Genomic DNA, 25,692 nt, shown 5'->3' with positions numbered 1-25,692 from the left:
TGTTGTCTGATGGTGTGGTGTCATTTATGGAGGACCTGATGACATCAACAGGTATGGGTGGTAGGTCCAACAATCAGTTATTACGGGTGGAAAAATTATGTTTAGTGGGAGAAGTAGAAACCTTTGGAAGATATACAGAAGCATTGAGGAGTGCAGAAATTTTCAAGCAGTTGAATCAAGGTCTTCTGCGGAGGTACAAGAAGTAGAACAGTGCATGGTTCTTTCAGGAACGAATGAGTCGTGTTACAAAGAGGCATGGAGAACCCTTAGAAGATCTTGCTGATAGAATAAGGAAGGTGAAAATACATGCATATGAGTTGGGAGAGAATGATAAACCAAATAAAATTTTGCTGCAGACGGCTGAGCAAAGAGTGCTGGACACATTCCTAAGAAGAATACCATTGGATACATGAAGAACATTATGCAAAGGTACCCCTAAGGATCTCCACTCTTCTGTTAGGTTGCCAATGGAATGTGAGGAGATTGACATATCAACAGGAGGTGACTTAAAAATAGGTGAACCGTTCTTTTGAACAGACATGTTGGCTTCACTTGCGATCCATTGAACAGTTCTCAACCGATACTGCATGCCTCGGCTGTTCGTTCCTGGCACTTGGCAACACAGGGAGATTCTCTGTGATCAGATGTCAATGCTGCTTCCAACTCCCATCTAAAGAACTGATACATGCAAAACACTATTTCTTTCACTGCTAGTGTAATACTGGGTTAGGTTTGCTTGTGCCACTCTTATTGCTCAGATGGCCTCCAAATAAGTTTTTAAAGAATACTACAGAGAATCTAAAACCAGTTGTAAACTCACTCCACACTGTACAAAGTGAACTTGGGTGCTGCTGACTGCTATGGGTCAGCAGGTCACATGATGTGTCCATGCTTCTGCATGTCCAGACCTCACCTACCAAATTACATGGCATGCACCTTAATTTTCTCAAATGCTATCTGACATTCCTTTGACCAATGTAATGTGACTTGCTTTCTTTGCAGATTCAACATGGTTTTGCTCTTTAGCAGCTGGTGTAGTACAGACCGAAGATGAAATGATATTAATCCTATAGAAGCCTTAATTTTTTTTTATTATCATTTCGGGGTTTGCGGAGTTCTTAATTTCTCTTATTTTACTATTGCCCAGAAGGATTCCTTGAGGTGTGATTATACAAATTTTCGTCTCCCATGTCCAAATTTCAATTCCTGGAGATTGGTAGTTCTGCTGGCCTCCTGAAATTTGTTCAGTACTTTCTGAATTATACAATTGTGGCCCTCCCACATTTGCATCATGATCAAGAGGTCACTGACAAATATCGTCACTATCTCAAATAGCTCTGGGCTGAGCACAGAATCCAGTGTGGCAATAAACACACTGGCACTGACATTAAGACTGCAAGATAATACTGTAAATTGATAGTTATGTCCACCATAAAGAAATGCTGTGTACTTTCGATGACTCCTCATCTAATGCACTTTTCAATAAGATGAGCATTAACTCTCAATAGTGGTTAAGTATTTGACTCTGTCAAACCCTTGTATCTGCTCTTCAGTATTCTCAGGCCTTGTCCAAACAGGTACAATAATCTTATTTATAGCTATCGCAAAGAAGCCACGTTGGGTGCTTTTTCCAGGTTTTGCCACAGCTATCAGTGGGCTACAATACACACTCATAGAAGGCACTATGATATCCCACTCAAACATTTTTCTAGTCTCCTTTGTGACAGATAGCCTTTTGGCCCAGGGGATGGAATAAGATGTGTGGCAGAATATCTCGTGTGGACTGACAATGATGTCCTGTATTATGTCATCTCTCTACTCGGACATCTTGGAATAACTTAACAAAATAGATATTAAGCTTGTACGTTGATCATCACTTAAATAAGTGGATTCCTTTACTTTATTCACTACTTGCCCTTTACAGTGGTAGCAGCAGTTGCCATAGGTTGTTGCTTATAAGTCCCATCTTCAGGCCTGGGTGATATTTACCATGACCAATGTCTGTTTTCACTATATCTAGTTCTACCTCCAGTCTGTCAATTACTAGTTTACATTTCCATGTGGAGAAGTTAATATTTGCCTTTTCCTCATGAAGGAACTCCACCTCTATAATGCAGTCCGCAACTAGAGAATCTATTATTAGGAACATGCCTGAAGTCCCTACATTTTCTATTTTAGTTTGTATGCATACTTGCCACATCACATTTCATGATCTGGTGCCTACTGCTCCCAGAATCTGATAGTTATCAGTGGAAAGGATACAAACATCTACATCTCCACAACTCTTTTGTATAAGTTGGTCAAGATCACACTGATTGCAGCACCTTTATCCAGTGCAACCATGGCTGGAATATTTCCAATGCATTCCTCTAAGGCAGATTGTGACATGGTCATGTGTCATACCAAAGCCAGCGATGGTGGAATACAGCTTGTCTGAAATGTGATGATACCCAATTAGTTGAATTGATTGCTACTGTCCCTATTTCGTATCAACCACCATTCTGAGGCCTAATGTGGTTGCATTTAGTTTTCCTGGGTTGAAGTCAATGGCCAATTAACATTGCCCACCACATTCCTTCTGGAATTGTACCACACCAATTTTGGTTTGGTTGGTACTCCTAATACTGCACCTGATTACTATTATTGTGATTCATGTAACCCTGATTATAGTGTTATCATGATCTTTCTATTTACTCCTATCAACATGGTTATGGCTCTGAGTGTTGTTGCTATTCTATTTATTAATGCACTGATCTCCTGACACACTATGCTGACCATTATGATTTGTGCAATGGTCTTCTCTGTCACATCTCACATTTGTGACATGACTTTTGCATTTTTGTGTATTAAGTCAATAGAATCTAGAACTGACATGAATTCCTCCATGTTCGAATTTGGACACATTTATCAATTTTTTCCCTGCAGTGTATGGGCAATTTTGCCTTAAGTATTCTCACCAAATCTCAGTTCAACATAGGATTGTTCCCGTACATAGTCTTGTTTATTTTTCAAAATATTTCCTAAGGTTGCCTTGGTACGATTCTGGATTAAAAACTTCTTTTTGTAGCTATTTCTGCACTCCAGCTGACGAATATTTGACTAGAAAAGAACTTTCAAATGTCCTGCAGTATTCTGTTACATCTATTGCCCAGAAAGTGGCATCAACCTGGATAAAACTGATGATAGATACTCTTCTTTCTAAATCTGATCAGGATTGCAGCATTCCTCCACAAAATGCTTTTATAAACATGACTGTGTGGGCATTTTTCTTGTCTGGCAAGTACACTTGAAACTGTATGTGCCATATTAAATAAGCCAAGTATGGCACAGCTCCCATATAACACACTGAATTGTGTGATAATGGAGTTGACTGTTCCGCCTGCACACACTACATATTGTGCAGCATAGGTTTGTGAACAAAATGTCCTTGAAACCTTGTACAACTAATTTATCGTCATGTACTATCACTATTATTTCTGCTAGTTATTTCTTGCTCACTAACAGCCTGTTGCCATTGTGATGTATCTTGGCTGAGTTTTTCTGTTGCTTAATACAACTCAACCCAAGTTTGACCACCAGAATGATGAGCTTCCGGCATGGTCTCGTTAGAAATTTTACCAATAGCTTCTTGGATTTTGGCACCGACTAACCGATGGATTTGTGCATCCTTTCCAGACATCCAAGCAGCAAAATCTGTTACCATCTGCCATCATCGTGATTCAGATTTATCGCTTAATGATTTCTCTTATTCAGCAACAATAATGTCTTCTTTATGTGACTACTGCTGATAAGTTTCAGATTGATCGGATTGCATTTTTTAAATTTCATTTACTTCATTATATAGTTTCTGCACAGTCTGAAGTATTCAGGTGTGTGCTAATTTTAAAGCTGTTATTTTGTCTGATAATTCTTTCGCAAAAACATTATGCTTTGTTGAAAGTGTTCCCATTTCTACTGTGATTTTGTCCTGTTTACAAATTATCTCCTCCTTTACAGAGCATGAAATATCACTGTGCACTGCTGGCATCACTGCTCCAAAATTTCACCTACACAGTTCTTTAGATCGCACATCATGGAAGACATCAATTCTAATTACTGAAATAGTGTGCTAATGGATCTATCAATTGGTTTTCCTGCTCCTACTTCTGCTTCAGAACTCAATTCAGCTACATTATCTTTGGTTGCAGTTTTTGTCTTTACCACAACACGCATTTAATAACTTTTTAAAAATAATAATAGCTCTTTCTTGAATTAAAATACTTAATCATGGTACCAACTGCACTATGCATTCACTTGTAGTACTGGTGGTAGTGTCACAATACAAAAAAACACAACCAATCTAACAGTGCCTGATGTAATTGTTGAACAAGATTTCACTGCACCAAATTCCTGAATCTTGGATAAAACTGCTATTAACCTCCTATGTTTAATTCTGAGCAACTCTGATTGGGTACTTAATGCAAGCAAGCTATTATGAAAATGTATTAATCATAACACTATGCAAGTGATGACCATCTGCCCCTCTCATTATGTTGCTGGTTTTATTTTTTATATTGCTTTGTTCTCGTTTCTTTCGCCACTCCGACAGTATAAATGTCATGGAACAGAAAGTACTGCATATACTTTAGTGCATCAATATGTATATAATTAAAATAAATCGTGTCAATGGATGACAGTTACAACGTGTAATACATCTTTAGGCAAAGTATATGGTAGTATGTTTGCGACTTTGTGTGTCCTGTCTGACGGTATGCAGTGTAAAGTAAATTGACCTTCATGGTATACGGAAAATACTGAATCTGTGACAACTATCCGAAAGTTGCAGATACTTAATTTCACAGTGATAAAAAAGATCATATGCCAGTTCAACCCTACGATTGACCAGACTGAAACCAAAATGCATCACACATTATACTGCTCTCATTTGTTTCATGCTGTGAGCTCTGAAGATTATTTACTTAATTATTTAATTTAAATATCAATGACCGAGTTTGGTTTAAATTTTAAAACTGAATCAACTTACAGTATTTAAGATAATTATTTCATAATATACAACATAACCCTCTCCCCATGAACCATGGACCTTGCCGTTGATGGGGAGGCTTGCGTGCCTCAGCGATACAGATAGCCGTACCTAGGTGCAACCACAACGGAGGGGTATCTGTTGAGAGGCCAGACAAATGTGTGGTTCCTGAAGAGCAGCAGCAGCCTTTTCAGTAGTTGCAAGGGCAACAGTCTGGATGATTGACTGATCTGGCCCTGTAACAATAACCAAAACGGCCTTGCTGTGCTGGTACTGCGAACGGCAGAAAGCAAGGGGAAACTACGGCCGTAATTTTTCCCGAGGGCATGCAGCTTTCCTGTATGATTAAATGATGATGCGTCCTCTTGGGTAAAATATTCCGTAGGTAAAATAGTCCCCCATTCGAATCTCCGGGCGGGGAGTACTCAAGAGGATGTCAGGAGAAAGAAAACTGGCATTCTACAGATCGGAGCGTGGAAAGTCAGAACCCTTAATCGGGCAGGTAGGTTAGAAAATTTAAAAAGGGAAATGGATAGGTTAAAGTTCGATATAGTGGGGAATTAGTGAAGTTCGGTGGTAGGAGGAACAAGACTTCTGGTCAGGTGACTACAGGGTTATAAACACAAAATCAAATAGGGATAATGCAGAAGAAGGTTTAATAATGAATAGGAAAATAGGAACGCGGGTAAGCTACTACAAACGGCATAGTGAATGCATTATTGTGGCCAACATAGATACGAAGCCCACACCTACTACAGTAGTACAAGTTTATATGCCAACTAGCCCTGCAGATGACGAAGAAATAGAAGAAATGTATGATGAAATAAACGAAATTATTCAGATAGTGAAGGGTGATGAAAATTTAATAGTCATGGGTGACTGGAATTCGGTAGTAGGAAAAGGGAGAGAAGGAAACGTAGTAGCTGAATATGGACTGGGGCTAAGAAATGAAAGAGGAAGCCGCCTGGTAGAATTTTGCACAGTGCGTAACTTAATCATAGCTAACAATTGGTTCAAGAATCATAAAAGAAGGCTGTATACATGGAAGAAGCCTGGAGATACTGACAGGTTTCAGATAGATTATATAATGTTAAGACAGAGGTTTAGGAACCAGGTTTTAAATTGTAAGACATTTCCAGGGGCAGATGTGGACTCTGACCACAATCTATTGGTTATGACCTGTAGATTAAAACTGAAGAAACTGCAAAAAAGGTGGGAATTTAAGGAGATGAGACCTGGATAAACTAAAAGAACCAGAGGTTGTACAGAGTTTCAGGGAGAGCATACGGGAACAATTGACAGGAATGGGGGAAAGAAATACAGTAGAAGAGGAATGGGTAGCTCTGAGGGATGAAGTAGTGAAGGCAGCAGAGGATCAAGTAGGTAAAAAGACGAGGGCTAGTAGAAATCCTTGGGTAACAGAAGAAATATTGAATTTAATTGATGAAAGGAGAAAATATAAAAATGCAGTAAATGAAGCAGGCAAAAAGGAATACAGACGTCTCAAAAATGAGATCAACAGGAAATGAAAAATGGCTAAGCAGGGATGGCTAGAGGACAAATGTAAGGATGTAGAGGCTTGTCTCACTAGGGGTAAGATAGATACTGCCTACAGGAAAATTAAAGAGACCTTTGGAGATAAGAGAACCACTTGTATGAACATCAAGAGCTCAGATGGAAACCCAGTTCTAAGCAAAGAAGGGAAAGCAAAAAGGTGGAAGGAGTATATAGAGGGCCTATATAAGGGCGATGTACTTGAGGACAATATTATGGAAATGGAAGAGGATGTAGATGAAGATGAAATGGGAGATACAATACTGCGTGAAGAGTTTGACAGAGCACTGAAAGACCTGAGTCGAAACAAGGCCCCCGCAGTAGACAACATTCCATTGGAACTACTGACGGCCTTGGGAGAGCCAGTCCTGACAAAACTGTACCATCTGGTGAGCAAGATGTATGAGACAGGCGAAATACCCTCAGACTTCAAGAAGAATATAATAATTCCAGTCCCAAAGAAAGCAGGTGTTGACAGATGTGAAAATTACCGAACTATCAGTTTAATAAGTCACAGCTGCAAAATACTAATGCGAATTCTTTACAGAAGAATGGAAAAACTAGTAGAAGCCGACCTCGGGGAAGATCAGTTTGGATTCCGTAGAAATGTTGGAACATGTGAGGCAATACTGACCCTACAACTTATCTTAGAAGAAAGATTAAGGAAACACAAACCTACGTTTCTAGCATTTGTAGACTTAGAGAAAGCTTTTGACAATGTTGACTGGAATACTCTCTTTCAATTTCTGAAGGTGGAAGGGTAAAATACAGGGAGCGAAAGGCTATTTACAATTTGTACAGAAACCAGATGGCAGTTATAAGAGTCGAGGGACATGAAAGGGAAGCAGTGGTTGGGAAGGAAGTGAGACAGGGTTGTAGCCTCTCCCTGATGTTGTTCAATCTCTATATTGAGCAAGCAGTGAAGGAAACAAAAGAAAAATTCGGAGTAGGTATTAAAATCCATGGAGAAGAAATAAATACTGTGAGGTTCGCCAATGACATCGTAATTCTGTCAGAGACAGCAAAGGACTTGAAAGAGCATTTGAACGGAATGGATAGTGTCTTGAAAGGAGGATATAAGATGAACATCAACAAAAACAAAACGAGGATAATGGAATGTAGTCGAATTAAGTCGAGTGATGCTGAGGGAATTAGACTAGGAAATGAGACACTTAAAGTAGTAAAGGAGTTTTGCTATTTGGGGAGCACAATAACTGATGATGGTCAAAGTAGAGAGGATATAAAATATAGACTGGCAATGGCAAGGAAAGTGTTTCTGAAGAAGAGAAATTTGTTAACATCGAGTATAGATTTAAGTGTCAGGAAGTCATTTCTGAAAGTATTTGTATGGAGTGTAGCCATGTATGGAAGTGAAACATGGACGATAAATAGTTTGGACAAGAAGAGAATAGAAGCTTTCGAAATGTGGTGCTACAGAAGAATGCTGAAGATTAGATGGGTAGATCACATAACTAATGAGGAGGTACTGAATAGGATTGGGGAGAAGAGAAGTTTGTGGCACAACTTGACCAGAAGAAGGGATCGGTTGGTAGGACATGTTCTGAGGCATCAAGTGATCACCAATTTAGTATTGGAGGGCAGCGTGGAGGGTAAAAATCGTAGAGGGAGCCCAGGAGATAACTACACTAAGCAGATTCAGAAGGATGTAGGTTGCAGTAGGTACTGGGAGATGAAGAAGCTTGCACAGGATAGAGTAGCATGGAGAGGTGCATCAAACCAGTCTCAGGACTGTAGTCCATTACAACAACACATACAACATAACATCCGTATCTCTTCTTTAATAATGAGCAGCCCAAGAATATTAATCAAAATGGGATTCTGTAATGGATGACAATCCTTTTCATTAAGTCTTATTTCTGCAAGCAGAAATCAGAATAGCATGAGAGACTTTCAGAAAGTTTGCACATATAGTGCCTCTGGATTATTATGCAAATGATCCAAGATAATGATAATACAATGTACGTGATCTCAATAACAGACTGAACTGCGATCTAAATAAGATAAATCACAAAGTCACAGCCTAGCTTGTCCAAGAAACTTCACAGTCTCTGGTTTAAGCCTTTCGCTTGATTCGGAATCAGGCAGTCACAGCCTGTTCTGGGAACAATGCTGCAGATTATGAGCTTCACTAAAACTCCATTAGCGAGGCTGGTATTCTCAACCTTTTCTGCCAGTTGCTGGAATTATCCAAGAATGACCTCAGAGCCCAGATGACAGGCATCATTTGTTCCAACATGTGCCACAATCTGCAGCTGGTTAAAGTTTGTTTCCCCAGTGCCTGCCAGAACAGCCTCTTCAACATGCTGAATGAGGCCCCTGGGCATACACACTGAGTGCACAGTGTTCCTTCCAATGCATCGCTGCCATTTTGCCAAGGCATACCTTATTCACTGTACATTTGAACTGCTGACAATTAATAAATCCTTACCCTTTTGTGTTTGCCACCAACCCCCTGATATGGGACACAATAAGTAGTAAAAGGTTACTATTTTTCTGCACTTTGTGAAAATCACAATTTTAAATCATTTAATGTTAAGTTGAAAATCTTTGCAGCACTTGGAAACCTTATCAAGATCTGACTGAATAATGTGCAGCTTCTTTCAAAGAGAACTTCATTATAGACAAATGCATCATCTGCAAAATGTCTGTGGTTACTATTTATATTGCCTGCCTTGTTGTGCAAGAACACCAAGGTTGCCAACACACTTCCCTGGTGTTGAAGACTCTCCATCTGAGATAACACTCTGAACCCTCAATCTACTCAAAACTTTTATTTTACACCTATTAATATCATACCTTTGTGTGGTGTTGATTCAAATGCTTTTTGGAAGTAAATGAATCCTCCTTACATTTGATTGCCTTAATCCATTACTTTCAGAATGTAATGCGAGGAAAGCAGAAGATGAGTTTTGGAATCCACGCCGGTTGGTGTGAAAGCTCTCTCTCTCTCTGTTAGAGGTACCTCATTACACTTGGGCTCAAAATATTTTCTAAGATCCTGTAAAAAATGGATGAGAAAGACATTAGACAGTAGTTTTGTGGACCAGTTTACTACTGTATCAATTGAAGCCACAACTGAGGCCTATAAATACAAAATGGGAAGTACAACATTCCAGTATGTATTGTCGACAAATATAAAGAAATACAGCAGTTTCTTTTGCAGGTGAAGGAGTAGCCAAGGCATTAGTCCTGGAATTCTTATGCCCCACAGTTACAATTGACATGCAGACAATTGAAAAACCTCCTGATCATGATAATGGCAAGTCCTGGGTGGAATATGTAAATAATGGATGCAGTAAAAATAACAACTCACTGTATAGCTGAGGTGTTGAGTAGTCAAAATGCATATTCACAAGACTGAAAACATAGCTAAGTTTTGAGGAAATTATCTTTCTCAAAGCTAGGTGCTCTCTCTATCTTTCCATATGTACTCTGTACTAGCTAGCCCTGTAACAATTAAGAATGGCATTGCCCGAAAGACCTACAACATTTTTTGTCTCGTTCACATAGCTATAACAGCTCAATTATATGGTGAGTTGTTACCTGTACTCCATTATCTATAGACATCCTAATCAATTACATCAATACCTTCGTACTCATCACTCTCCAACAATACATCACTATTTGTCATGTAGTTTTTACAACAACCACTACTACATCCACAACCGGTAGCATTTACTTGGTAGTAGAGTATCTGACTTAATATTATCAGTCTCACTGCACCAGTTAACACCTCAATGCTGAGTGTCGCGAATTCCCAGAATACCAACAGTGCGCTAATAATTGGAAGTTTAACTGTTTTTGAGTGCCAGTGCCGGTTGGTGCTAATTCTGCATGGAGCTACCAATCCTTTTGACAAGTGTTGCTTTCTCCTGGGTGTTTTGGCTACCTCGAAAGTGCCACTATTTTAGAAATTTATTCAGGTTTAAGGGATTAAATGATGGCAAAAAAATGTTTAAGAACATTCTATAATGGAATGCTAGGTCACTGAAATTTAATAACTGTCTCTCACACTAAGCTAAAACACATCTTCAATTTGTGCTATTTATGTAACTTACATCAAGCCTGCTAAGAACTTTCATTTTCCCATACAATGTGCTTACAGCAACAGGAATGGCAATTACAGAACTGCTGTTCTTGTGAAAGAGGATGTTTCTTGTAGTATTCTTGAACTGAACTTTTACAATGCTGACATAAAAGCTGCAGCTATATCTTACTGATGTGCAAAATCCAACATGAACGTACCTATTTACACACCACCTAACACATCTCTACCAAGTGGAGATACTGCTTTTCCAACTCAACACTCTGGCAATCCACCACTTGCAATGGAGGATTTTCAAACTCACCATAAATTCCGTGGATTTATTAATTCATTTTGTTCTATAGATGACATTAACACGACTCAAAGTATACATTAAAAAAAAATGAGGAAATCGCATAACCTTCATCCGTACATTGTATTAACACAAACTATTACTGCACTGCCCAATATTATCAATACTTACGTCAACCAAAAGTAACCTAACAATTAAGAAGGAAAGCTGCTGCTGTCTCTGTTATATTAAACAACTGCTTTTTATCTTTTATTGATAGCTTAAGATTTACTAGAATACATTAATATTTTTCAAAGAAAATAGTTACATACATCTGTAAAAACATGGGTCTCTTTAAAACACACAAGTACTTGCACATAGGTTTTCAATGACCACTGCTACTAGCCATGCTATTAACAGGACAGTTTAAGCCTTCAATCTAAGAAGTCAAAAAACTTGTGCAGGCAGATAGTGAGGTAAGTTTCTAATTCCCTTTTGAATTAGTAGAGATTCCCAGTTTTTTGGTTGGATGGGAGCTTGTTGAATAACTCTGCATGAGAGTACTAACACCATTACAAACATTAGACAGGAAGGAATAGTCTACATGGAAATCATTTTTGTGTTTCATGATGTTATTATGAAACTGATTTTTAATGTTGACAACAAAATCCATTAAGGAGTGAATGACTGAGTGTGAGAATTCCAAGTCCTTAACAAGGGACTCTGGAAGATGTATAGTTATTTACTCAGCATAATATTCTTACTGTTTATTTATGTTGAAAAGACATTTTATTTACTTTGGTTGTGCTGCATCAGTAAATAATTCCACAAGATGACAATGAATGAAAGTATTCAAAATATGGCAACATTCTTGTCTTTAGGTTAAATTAGATTCAGTTTTTGTTCCATAGACCCAAAAAATGAGATGATTCTCGTGGATGTGGAACAGAAAGTATAACATAGAACATTTGAATATAATACTTACTACCATGATCATTTGTCAAGAGATTATCAAAATAGGTGAATACAATGTGGTAAACTGGAACAGCTGATATTTACACAATTAACACACTGTCAGAATGAAACATTGTTATGCACTATTAATACATTTATCACACACAAAATACCTAATCTTGACTGTTGTGACCTAGTGCTGTCGAAACTGAAATCTAATGGACATTTTTACTTAAGCTGGTGTAATAGTCTCTGTTAAGGTATTCATCTATACAGTAGAAGGAGTTGCCTACCAAAAAGCCTTTCAAACTCTGTTTAAAACATGCATAATCCAAAACCAAGTTTTTAATGGTTGCTGGCAATTTATTGAAAATGTCTGTTCCTGAATATTGGACCCCTTTTTGGACCAAGGTAAGTGGTTTTAGGTCTTTATGTAGATTGTTCTTATTCCTAGTATTATGTACTGAGCCATTGCTCAGAAATAGAGATGCATTACTTGCAACAAATTTCATTAAGGAATAAATTTACTGAGAAGCAGTGATTATAAAACAGAATTCCTTGGACAGATATCTACATGATGTTCTTGAATTTACATCACAAATGATTCTTATCACATACTTTTGCACCCTAAGAACTTTTGCTCGGTTTGATGAGTTGCCCCAGAATATGATCCCATATGACATAATAGCATAAAGTAAGCAAAGTATGCAAGTTTATTTATAACTCCTGCATCTGACATCATTCTCACTGAAAATACAGACTTGTTTAGGAGCTTAAGCAATTCTGTGATATGCCATTCCCAATTGAATTCATTATCGAGTTGTAATCCCAGAAATTTAACACTGTCAACCTTTTCGATGTGCATGCCTTCATATGTTGTACGCATGCTGGAAGGAAATCTCTTACAGGATCTGAACTGCATATAGTGGGTCTTCTCAAAGTTTAATGACTGAGTTAGCTTTAAAGCACTTATTAATTCCAGTAAAAATTTAGATTAACAACTATTTCTAAATCTGTACTTGACTTGCTACTTATTGCAATGCTTGTATCATCTGCAAACAAAACAAACTTAGCATCTGGCAATGTAACAGATGAGAGGTCATTAAGGTACACAAGTAAAAGCAATGGACCCAAGATGGAATCTTGAGGAACACCACATGTAATTAATTCCCAGTCAGATGAAGACTGACTGCTTACTGCACAGGTATTTCACAATGACACTTTTGTTTTCTGTTAGCTAGATAAGACTCAAACCATTTTGCAGCACTGCTGGTGACACCATAATATTCTAATGTACTCAAGAGAATGTGGTGGTTCACGTGATCAAAGGCTTATGACAGGTCACAGAAAATGCCAGTAGGCTCTAATTTATTATGTAACGAATTAAATATATTCTCACTATAAGTGTAAATAACTTTCTCTATCAGAACCTTTAAGAAATCCAAACTGTGACTTGGACTATATATTATCTGCAGTCAGATGCTCAACGAGACGCTTTTCAAATATTTTTGAGAAAGCCGGCAAAAGTGAAATTGATCGATAGTTTGATGGTATCTCTTTATCCCCCTTCTTGTAAAGAGGCTTAACTTCAGCACATTTTAGCCAGTCTGGAAATGATCCACTGGTAAGAGATTGATTACACAAATAACTTAAAGGCACAGTTCAACTCGCATGAGCACTCTTTGATTAACTTCATTGATATGTTATCAAACCCACTGTAATACTTAGATTTTATGATTTGGGAGATGTGAGTGTCATTTCCATATTTCTGAAGTTATTTTTAAAGACTGGTCTCAGTTACTCCACTGCACTGTTCACCGAACGTGATAACCCCAAGCTGTCAGTAACAGAAATGAAGCACTTGTTTAATAGGTTTGCAACACTACATGCAGTTGTTACCAAAGTCTCATTTATATTTAGAGCTATCTGTTCCTCTTCCTTTTTGACCCCACCTGTCTCTGTCTTCACTATATCCTATACAGTTTTTATTTTTTTGCCTGATGTAATTTCTCATAATAAAGCTGCTTCGATTTCTGGATTACTTGCTTCAATATTTTGCTGTATTCTCTGTAATGCATAACAATTCTATCATCAGAGCTGTTCCTAGATAGTAGATACAGTCTCTGTTTTGTGCCATATGATATCTTTATTCCTTGTGTAATCCACAGTTTATTTTTTGACTTGTGTGAGATTTGAGTTACCTTCAGGGAAAAACAATTTTCAAAAGTGGAGGTAACTTTATTAATGAATGCTTTGTATTTTCCATTTGAGTCTGAAGTATTGTAAACATCTATCCAGTTCATGTCTTTGAGCAATTTCCTGAATTTTTCAATTTTTGACTTATTTATTACCCTCCTGTACTCACGGATTTAATAGGCCTTTTATCCTAACAAGTTTCAACATTTAACACGAGATGCTGCCTGTCATGATCAGATAGCCCATTTACTATTGGTTTTGTGATATGATCTTTTTTCCCTAGATTTGTCTACAAAGATATTATCAATAGCAGTCTCAGAGCATTTACATATCCTAGTAGCAAAGTTCACAGTACTAACTAAATTGAACGATAGTGTTACTGACTGCAAGGTTAAAATTTCCTGAAGGTGATCTGTATATATCTACTAATATAAAGGACTTATTATGAAATACTACTTCTGTTGCACAAGCTTCTAAGTGCTGCTCTGAGCAAAATTTATTAATATCAATATTCTTGGAATCAAAACTGTTTCTGACAAACGTGGCAACTCCTCCTTTCTCCATATTTTCTCTACAGAACTAAGAAGCTAACTTGAATGCTGTAACATTTTACATACCTAAACCAGTGGTCACGTAATGTTCAGAGAGGCAGATTATATCAACTGGTTTGCTCAACTAATTCTTCAACACAAATAAGCAACTCAATAAGCTTGCCCCTTAGTCCTCGGATATTCTGATGCAATAACAATAACTGATTTTTTACACTGGCTGAATTACAACTGGATGAACCCAATTTTCCTGCCAATTTTTGAGTATCTCTAGTTTCAATCAGAGGCTGTCAGCATGAATTGTGTACATTAAAATAATATAAAGCAACATAATGAGTCTTTGTGAGATTAAAACATGAAATGTTTGCTGTAAACCAGTTGTACACATGCTCAGGTTGTGTCTGATGAGGTTGAGTTTGTTAGCTTGCTTTTATCATTTATGAACATTGCTGTTTTGTAACCATGTTTAAATTATTTCATTGAGATTGAAAAAAAGACTGGATCCAGTACTAATACTTGTGGGGCCCATCATCATGTGCCCTCATTCTAACGTTAGTTTCTCATCACCCAATCTATCAATGCAACAGTGATGCTGAGGTGGGTACATCAGTGTTCATCAGACCACTGAAGTTAAGCACTGTCAGGGATGGTTAATTCTTATGTGGGCGACTGTTGAGGTGCGCTGCTGACAATTTTCGCTTTGTCTTTACAGCAGAGGGGGTGGGAAGGATGATGGCATAAAGCCTCTGATCAAAAGTATCTGCACCAATGTCCTGAAATAACCTCTCCACAGTCTCTCTCCAAATGAGGACAAGTTTATGGTGATCCATCTGTCAGAAGGGAATGTTATGCCTGGTGGTCCCTGAGGTGCTGTCTGAGAGAAGTAAATTGTGTGTCAGCACCAGTTTTCATCCTTTCCTTTCTCTCAAATACAAACATAACACTATGCTATATACACACACCAATTACAGTCACCTCCACTTAACAGATAGACTCGCGCACACTGCTCTCATTCTTCAAGAAAAGAAAGTGCCTGTGGGTGTGAAGAATAGGGACAACCCACTTAGGTGGCTGAACCTGGTGTTTGGGGTCTCCCATCCACTCATGCCATATGATTTTACTTTTTTAAGGTAACATTCTGTTTTCTATTATGGAGGCAAAACATCGCCTGTGCTAAAAGGCATGTCACCAATGCTGTAGCATTTTAACTAGCACAAGTATAATTTTGTGGTTCATGCTTTCTAAGCCTCTGACAAGGTCACAGAATGTACCAGCATGATAATTTTTTTGTTTAGCTCTGTCAAGACTTCTTTTGTGATTTTTTTATATTGTCTTCTTTCTGGATAATCGTTCAGGAAACCCAAATTAAGATGCAGTTAATAACTTCCTCTCCAAAGAATGAGTCAATATTCTATCATAGACCACTTTCTCCATGTTTGTGTAATGAGTGAAATAGGTCTGTAATTATGGGTTTGCTTACCTCCAGTTTCATTCAGCAGAAGATTTTAGTAATCGATCAATAGGAAAATTCTCTTGAACATACTATAAAATTATGTGACTGAACTGCTGGGCAGTACTTATCTCCTGCTTGCCGGCCGAAGTGGCCGTGCGGTTAAAGGCGCTGCAGTCTGGAACCGCAAGACCGCTCCGGTCGCAGGTTCGAATCCTGCCTCGGGCATGGATGTTTGTGATGTCCTTAGGTTAGTTAGGTTTAACTAGTTCTAAGTTCTAGGGGACTAATGACCTCAGCAGTTGAGTCCCATAGTGCTCAGAGCCATTTTTGAACCTTACCTCCTGCAGAAATGACATTACTTCTGACAAACGTATTAAAGTACATACAGTACCCTAGCTTTTGGGACTAATAGTTCGATCCTCAGGGAGGAGGGAGGAAAAGAGTTGGAAAGGTTAAAAAGGGGGACAGGTCACTCAGGCCCACGGATGAGTGTCCCCCACCTGCTAGAAACACCACCATGCCTAGTAGAAACACTACTTTTTACTGATGTGATGTATTTTGTAATTTCTTTGGAGGTTGTAGTTTTGAAAGTAATGTCTCTTGGGGGCACATGTAATGTTTGCAAAAGTGATCTACTATGGAGCAAAGGATCTCGAACATTTAAGCCTCAAAGTAATCAAAGGCACTTAGTCTTAAAACAATTTAAGGATCACAGGGATCCATATGACAAAACACAGCAATTTGTATGTCTCAAGGTGATCAGAAACCAAGTTAACCAAATGTCTTAAGTTATTTTCACAGCCATCTGTACATGAATTGGTCTTTGCTACCTGGTAAATATACATCTTTTCCTGTTTTGTGATGCAGGGCACAGTACACTAATCTGATGATTTTGGAGGGTGGATTAAAAATGTATCCATAGTTTATTGGATCAAATTAAACTTTTGCAGTTTTCTTACAATATTTCAATAATAAAAAAAATCACATGTAATTAATGTCACCTAAGGTTTGGTGGCTGCCAGCGATTACTGCAAGAAGCAGCCACACTCCCCAAAGGGCAGCATGCCAAGGTGATCTGTCCCAGCTAGTGATCTTGTTGGCTCACCATGGTCACTTCAAAAGTATCCACTGGAGCAGCACCATGCATAAATTACAAACAATTTAGCCAGAGCATCAGTTGTTAACTCGCACTACTCAACTGTTTGCACCTTGAAATTGTGTGTACCAAAGTACAATACAATAAAGAGTGTGTAGTGCCAACAGAGCACAAAGTTTTCCGTATTTTTCTTCACACACTAATGGATTTCTCAGTAATCACTGGTGGAACTGCTGTAATTTGTCGGTGGACATCAGTCTTTGATTCTGCAACTGAATATGGTCAAACAAAGTTTCCTGTCTTCAATATAGCTCTAAAAGGAGGGACATCTAAAACCACTGTATCAGGTGAATATGCCGTCTGGGGAATACCATAGGGTTGTAAAACCTAATGTCCACTAGAGTTTTCCAGGAAACATCCATGAAAAACCTAGCTGTACTGTTGAAACCAAATTTCACTCAAATCAAAGTTGTGTGTGGTCACTAGCGAACTTCTCATGAATTAATGGTGGCCCTTTTCAATAATTCTACTTGCTGAAAGATGAAAATGTTCCGTCACTTGAAAGCATAACAGCACCTTGTTGTGGGGAACAAACTCTCATTCTATTCTGATATGCTTATTCACGTTTATATGAGTGGAAATTAAGGTCATCATGAAGAACTGTACTTGTACTCTGATCAGAAAAGCCTAATTTGGCAGCATGCCTCATGCAGAATACTGTGAGATTGAGTCACCAATAACCTTCAAACATCAACATTTCTGACATTTTCACATTCATTTTCTTCCAGTTAGTTCAATTTCTAAAGCAGATGATGTTCTCCGAAGTTATTTGAGCAAAACAATAAGACATTCCCACTGGGAACAGCATTTCACTTCAAATGAAAATATGTTTTCATCGACAGTTGAGCCAGCATACCGATGGATACAAAAATCTTAATTGTTCTGCCAGACCATGCACATTGAAGCATTAATGTGATATAACAAAGATGATTAAACATGAAACGGATAGAAAATAATAGGGGGGAGAAAACACTCACTTGATCAAACCACCTCATGGTTATACTGCTGCAGCTCTCAGAAAATCCATCAACAGTTAAAGAATTATCAGTCTCATTCATAAATCTGAATACAAGGAGGTTTCTGTCCAGCTTCAGTTTACAAGATACAAGGTTCAGACTCAATTAACAACACTGTCATGTGTACGACTTTTCTCAGATATAAGAACACCACACAAAGCATGCTGCATGATCTCATCCACCACTCTGCAGTGCCACAGAGCAAAATAGGCTATCCATTCTCCCTCTACACAGCTGGACTCAACTCAGAAAATAGTACCTTCCTCTGCATTCTCTCCATCTTTCACAATTAGATGAGCTCAAGTTGTTGTTATGACTAATACTTTGCATGCTATAGCTGTGTTCGCACTGTATTAATAATTTAATTTTTGCTTTTCTTATGTAAGTTCATAAATTTTTTGTGGTCTTGCTTTAAGTGTGACTACGTAATCAGATTTTCAATCCAAGAATATCCCAAGTACATTTTCTTTACACTCAAGGTATGAATTAAGAAACGCCTTCAGTCATAATTTTCCATGTTTTATGCAGTACACAATGCATTTCGGACCCTGTGGGTCCGTCTTCAGATGTAATTCGTCTTAGTACATGTTTTATTTTTTCTCCTGAATGAGATGAAATGCATATTCCTGTTATGAAAAGTTTTGATGTTAGGTTACGAATTTCGTAAATGAGACACGGAAAATATGTGCAAAATAGTGGAAAAGATGAACAATGTAAACTTACCAGATAATCCAAGAAGAGTGTTTTAGTTTTAGCAACAGCATAAGTATTTTCCTCCATCATTTTCAAACATATCACTTCATTCAAGAGGCACATTCACAAACATGTTTGTAAGCACTTCACACATGTTTTTATACATGATGTGGTCAAAGATGAATTTCTCATAGTGCTTAATATATAATTATTGAACAATTGGCATATGCAGGAAATAACTTTAGAACAGATCTTTAAAATTACTGAAATAGCTGTGGCTTGCAAAATCTGTTTGTTCATTTCACATCGATTCTGGTATTTGATTTTGTGGAGGTATATCTCCAGTTGTTCTGTTTTTAATTCATACCTAGAGTGTACTGAGTACAGTCACATTTGAAGCTGCAAAATATGGATACATTTTCTTTGTTTCTCTTCTTGTGGCTCTTATGGCAAGTGACTTTCCTGTTTTCCCAAGACAAATCTTCACACCATTTGAAGTTTTCCTTTTTTCTCTTGGCTCCATAAAAATAAGACACTGTTTCAAATGTCTGGCAGTCGATGGTTATTTTTAAGATTTATTATTATTTTTAGCTCCATGCTTCAATACAATATTACAATAATCACAGGTATTAGTTTTTAATTTCTGTATCCCATTTGCTCGTATAGTGTTCATAGATGCTCAACAAAGTATTCAATGTTCAGCATTATCTGATATGCAAATTGATATTTCTCATGGCTGATTTTTAAATTAACATCAACTGCGTTCCAGTTTTAAGTAACTTACTACTTTCACTAAACTTCATTGAAGTTAATAAACTTAAAAGATTTCATATTCACATTCATGTCTTTGCCACATTACAACCAAACTGTCACCTCCAAACTACCCTAAACCTTCATTATGGTGCAGAGCAGACTGTTACCACAACCTACATTCCAAAACATGGTAAAAGTCAATGCTTTATTCTATTTCTGTGTGTGCGTGCAAGGCATCAAACATCACACCATAGGTTAAAGCCCTTGCCTGGTATAGGTAGGTCCATATTTTCTTACTTCTGAAGTTGGAGTAACACAACTAAAAAATTATGTAACAGTTCCTTATGACCATCACTGGTTGCTATTGGAGCTCTATATAATGGTAGCCAATTTTGAAAGAGGTTAAGTTCTGTTACTCAGCTAATGTGTTATGAAATAAAACTGCCTGAAACTGTACAGACCACAATGATTTCCTTCCACTGAAAAGAAATTTTGAATGCAATCTGCAGCATTTATTACATAATAAACATTTAATTACTATAACAAATTAGGAAATAGTTTTGAATAATGTTGTATAACAAAACAAAATCATTTTCATTACATTATATTAAAATAACACATCTCATAAACTTAAAAAGTGATTGCAGCACCAGACAATACTTTGTAGAAAACTGCTGTACTAGCCAATAAATAGTTAAAAGAATCTATATTATACTTAGAACTAACATTCTTGGAGGCAGATAATATTTGTATTGTTAAACCCATACGCTTTGAACACAGGTATCTAATGTGCAGCCATTACTGCCATGTACAGCATCAATCTCCAACTGATGAACGATTGTGAAATAAGTCGGTAGAATTAATACAAAACAATATAAAATGTGGGAAGTGTTTCTGAATAAATGTACTATGACACTCAGATCCAAGAACGTCTATAATTTTTAAAAACGTCAGGTTTGAATGTGATGAAATTACACTATATGACTCTCAGAACACAATCTTTGATTAGCACAAACAGTTATTTGTGTGTGCCTCTCATACTGTAGTTTCCTGCTAATTCAAAATGGTACATGTGTCTGTTTCCATCTTGACAAAGTTTTAATTCCAAAACATATGTCGCATGACAAAGTTCATGAAGCATTTAAGTACACACATTTTCTCCGAGTAGCTTCTGGTAAAATGACTCATTAATACAAATGAGCTTAATTTCACACAGCTAACAGAGCAATAGATGCAAACAGTACCACCAGTTTTACATATAACAAAAGTATCTGTATTTGGATAACCAAAGAAAGTGGCTCCACATGCCACAAATACTTCCAAGTTGTGAAGACACAATGACAATATGCATTTCCTTTGGTGTTTGTAGCCAGTGCTTACTTACTATCTCCATTATTTTGCAGGTGCTTAGTTCAAGGCATATTTTTTGTAACTTACGCAACACAAAAATTGTCTGTCTGTTCCCAGCTACTCAAATTTGCGAACTAAAAAAGTAACCGTGTGATGAAGTTATGTTGCTAAAAGTGAAGATGAATTCGGTTCTCACAATAGTAAGATTATTAAGGAAAAAAATTAAATTAAAAAGAAAGTATTTTTTTTGTTTCTCTGGCTGCAAGTATCTGCAGAGGATACTCAATTGGTGAAATATATTTTCCAAATTGGGAGGGAGAAAGAACCAGCAAATGCAAATATAGACGGTGATCTCTCTGGTGTTCTCCGCATGACTGATTAATAATGCGCTTCTGGCGCTCTACTGAGCTATTATTTGCATTTTGTGCACAAGATGCAGTCAACAACTTGGCAGAATACCTGGAAGTATGCTACTGGTGATAAAGGCATTTGGTTACAAAAACCTTACATGCAACACACAAAAGATACTGGAAATAATGTAGAACCTGATGGTTCACACTGACCATTATGGAAACATGGCAAGAAGGAACACCCTTGTCAGTAACTGCATTACAGTGATATGTATGATAATGTTCGCATCCAAGGAAAAAGCATACCAATAACTGCTGATTACAATATAGGAAGCTCAATATCAAACACATTTCTCAAGTATAAGAATAGAGAAAAGAATACCTGACGCTAGTGTAATGACACAGACAGTAGAAATAAAACTAAAGAACCAAAACATTTCTGGATATTTAATACAGGCAAAAGAAACTGAATGCAGATATTCAGTAAGGAGGATGGTTAATCACTGAGATCTCCACATAACACATTATTCTAGTGGAAGAATTATGAAGCAAGTGAAACAGGTGCTCACTGTTGTGGGAGCAACTTATACACATTTTATGTCTTTTTCATACTGTCTATTCATTTATGGCTTTTTTTTTTTAACTGGCCATTCATGCCTGATATTCATCTATGAAAAAACATTACAAGTAACAAAATATAATTGCTACTAGTGACACAATCATTCCATTTATCTGATAAGTACTATAGTTTTTTCTCCAAGTGCCATTATTCTCTCACTGAATTAAGTAAACCATTCGCGAAAAAAACCCTTGAATACCCATAAAACCTGTTTTAGTTCCTCTTCCCATATGATGACAAACGCTCATACGAATAAGCACCGCTGTTTGAAATTAATTGGTAGAATACTATAGTGGAATTCTACTATCTCTGTAAATATTCTCTTGCTATTGTCTTAACCACTGAACAGGACTCATTTGATGTCAAATTGTATTTTAGAAAATACAGCAATTTTTACAGCATGAGGTACAAAAACAGTCATCACAACTTAAACCACACATTAAAACTTTTTACAGCTTTGAAATAAACAGCCACAGTCATACAACAAATCTCAATCATGCAATTCATTTTTTCTTAGAAGTGGTATATGGTATAAGTAAGTAGCATACATACTACTTAAAAATACTGTACAGTAAATGCACCAAGTTAGAAACTATGTCTGTAATGTGCTTCTTTAATCAGCTTCTTTGTAAACAAGAAAATAAATTAAAAAATAGCAGCCAATGTGACAATTATTCTGAATTACTTCACATTTAAGATACCTTTACCAGGAATGTTTTCACCCCACTGAGTTTAGCAAAACATGTTTGTACACACTGGCTCCTATACTGTAATATTTCTAACAAACAGAAATAGAATTCCATATGGTAACTTCTTAGATACAAATAATTTCATGAAGTATTTTTTCTGAAACTGCTTTATATTCGTACACAATCGTAACATGAAGTTCACACATATTCACATGCAGTCTTGATAATAATAAGACTACTAAAATGAAAGTATATTAAATTATCAAACATCTGTTACAAAACTACATGTTAATGAAACTTCATCCTTGAGTCCAACGATGTGCATATATGTAAGTGAATTTAAGTTTACAGTTTCAGTTTCATGCAAACAGCATGACACTAATGAAATGTTTCTGTGCACTTAACACTAGTGTTTCACAATCATATTCTTCATAAGTCGTCATCTCTTTTCAGCTAATCCCACACAGATGACTAACATTTGGCATAAAACAAGCTCAACCTCAATTTAAACAGAGGTCGTTACGTTCTTTGCACCTTAAGCTGGAAGCTGTAGTTTCTTTCCCTTTAAAACTGAAACAGAAATGATTACACTGTGAGAATATGATGTAGTTATTAGGTAAGATTTAATATTTTTATGACAAATATCTAATTTATTGTTGTCTTTCATATCAAGGAAAGTTTAGCACTGCTTTCTGACAGTGTGTATTTCTCAATTTAACCCCTATGGGCCACACTGCCATTAAACTGCTTTTGTCTAAAGACAATCACATCACTAAGCTCTAAGTACAATTTTATTTTGTAACACATGTATACATTTTCGACAATATTCGTTGTGAAAATTTACTGCAAATCCAGTACTTCAATTTTCAAGACAGCAATATGTGTTCTTGAGCAAAAATTACTTTTGACTACGATCATTTACAGTTGGAATTTCAACATTTGAGACATATGGCCAGGGTAAATGGTTACAGCAAAGGAGAGACTGCAAAAGCTCTCTGGCGACACAGACGAAAGACGTCTCATGAATCAGCGGAAGAGCCCAAGCTGGCTGCATTGCTTCCATACTGAGGGGAAATGATTACCGAGACAGGACATGTGTTGCAGAGATGCCGACTGAGACTGTTGTTCCAGCTCGTCTTTAAGATGTGCGATATGTTACGCCCCATAAATGACAAAGTAGGTCTGAGTTCCTGGTGCGTATGATGTAATGCAGCAAATGATGTAGCATTTAAATAGGACAAACTATTTGCACTATTGATAAGTGTTGTGAACAGTACTCATAATATATTAAACAAAGAGAACTTGACTGGGTCAGGCCTTAAATTGCAAGCGAAAGCAAAGAAAAGATACTTGCATAGAGGCATGAACAAGTTTCAAATGTGGCACCTGCCCTTTGTGGCAACTGACATCCCTCTGTCCCAAGGTGGGCTGCAGCTTCTATGAATTGCCCAACTTGTCTTCCATGCATACATAACTTTGGCCACCCATGGAAGATTTCAGACCTTGCTATCACACTTATATAAACAGGACTCTGTGCCAGCCCGAGCAGTCAGCGATTTTAACTCCCAATGACGATCACGCAGATGGCTATTGGAAGCTCGAGTGATTTATTTGAAAAGCCACTGTTTGCAAACCAAGAAGACCTTACTGAAACAACATGTTTTATCTATCATCAAACGATATATTCTTCAGTTTTGCTTCACATTATACAATAAGTGCAGGTTGAGTTCAGACTGTAATAAGTTTCTAACACAATCCAAAAGCTCCAGAAAAATCGTCACATGTTGGAATGTATTCTCTCACAAGTAGCCAGTGGTGAAAGTAGTATTATTACACTGATTAACTAGCAGTATGTAAAGTTATTGTTGGAGGATACTGAAGAACTGCATATGATGATGATGTTGAAACATCATGGTGTAAACCAGCAAGTTATGGCAACTAAGACATAAAAACATAGAATAAATCTCTCTCTCTCTCTCTCTCTCTCTCTCTCTCTCTCTCTCTCTCTCTCTCTCCCTCCCTCCCTCTCCCTCCCCCCCCCTCCACCCAATACTGTCAACCAATCTACAACAAGCATAAAATTAAAGCCTTTCTCAATACAAATGTATTTCAAATTTCAACACACTTACCAAAATATGTAACTCTGTGTTTTCCATACCAATTATGCACCTGTATTTATGACACCAATTTCTCCGACAAACTTCTCTACAGTGAAGTTAAATTAACATTATCTATTACTCATTTTTGAAACAAGCATGAGGTATTCAGACAACTGAATGGATATGCAGGGGGAGGTCACCCATGTTTGTAATGAAGAGTATAATCAAAGACAACAATTTACTGATAAAATACTTGCAGCAGCAATTCAATAAAATTTTCCTGTGCTGAGGTTTGCATCATAATATACAATGTTAAACCAACAGGACAACACAACTTACTTCTTATATACTGTTAGGACAGATCAGTATATTTTGTGCTTTCCATGGAAGTGTTTATGTCTGCAAACAGGGCGGTCTGATGGGCACAAACTGTAAGCTGGTTACTACTGGCAACCAAGGAGATGAAAGCTTGTAACCTTCATTGCAATTTGCATTGAGAGGTGACCTGACTATCGCCTCTTGTGAGTTAAGATGGCTGCCAGGGTAAAGTTCATAAAGTACCACCATGAAAAATTGTGAATTGGGCATTGAAAAAGCAAGTGTGTGAAAAGTGTAAAGATGAAATTACGAAACTTAGTATGCAACTCGTTATTAGTGAATTAAAAACTGGTACCTCTAAACTTCAAAAAGAAAAAAGTGAGTCACAATCGCAATCAAATCTTCCACAATGTAGTTATAACAATGCACAAAAGTAGACAAAAATATCATTTAAAAACAGCACACGTAAAGTAAAAACCATTGAAGACACTGTAGTATACAGAAATTTAGTGAATGACAATCACTATCAATTACTTTCTAATATGGACTGTGAAAAAACTGAACAATGTGAAACCATATGGCAT

At 37.1% G+C, this 25,692-nt stretch overlaps 1 protein-coding gene across 1 annotated transcript in view; it reads right to left on the bottom strand.

Annotated features, from left to right (window-relative positions):
- Nucleotides 1-20,194: 20,194 nt before the first annotated feature.
- LOC126236258 (ER lumen protein-retaining receptor) overlaps nt 20,195-25,692 on the bottom strand; it is a 31,087-nt gene continuing 25,589 nt past the window's right edge. Inside the window, exon 5 of the mRNA XM_049945412.1 lies at nt 20,195-23,261. Within this exon, the coding sequence (XP_049801369.1) occupies nt 23,227-23,261 (35 nt within the window). The 3' untranslated portion in view covers nt 20,195-23,226. The remainder of the gene's footprint in view (nt 23,262-25,692) is intronic.

The sequence above is a fragment of the Schistocerca nitens genome, chromosome 2 (genome assembly GCF_023898315.1).
Source record: "Schistocerca nitens isolate TAMUIC-IGC-003100 chromosome 2, iqSchNite1.1, whole genome shotgun sequence".
In the NCBI taxonomy this organism is placed as follows: domain Eukaryota; kingdom Metazoa; phylum Arthropoda; class Insecta; order Orthoptera; family Acrididae; genus Schistocerca; species Schistocerca nitens.
Note: the sequence above shows the minus strand (reverse complement) of the source record. Positions and strands in the feature narration are given on the sequence as shown.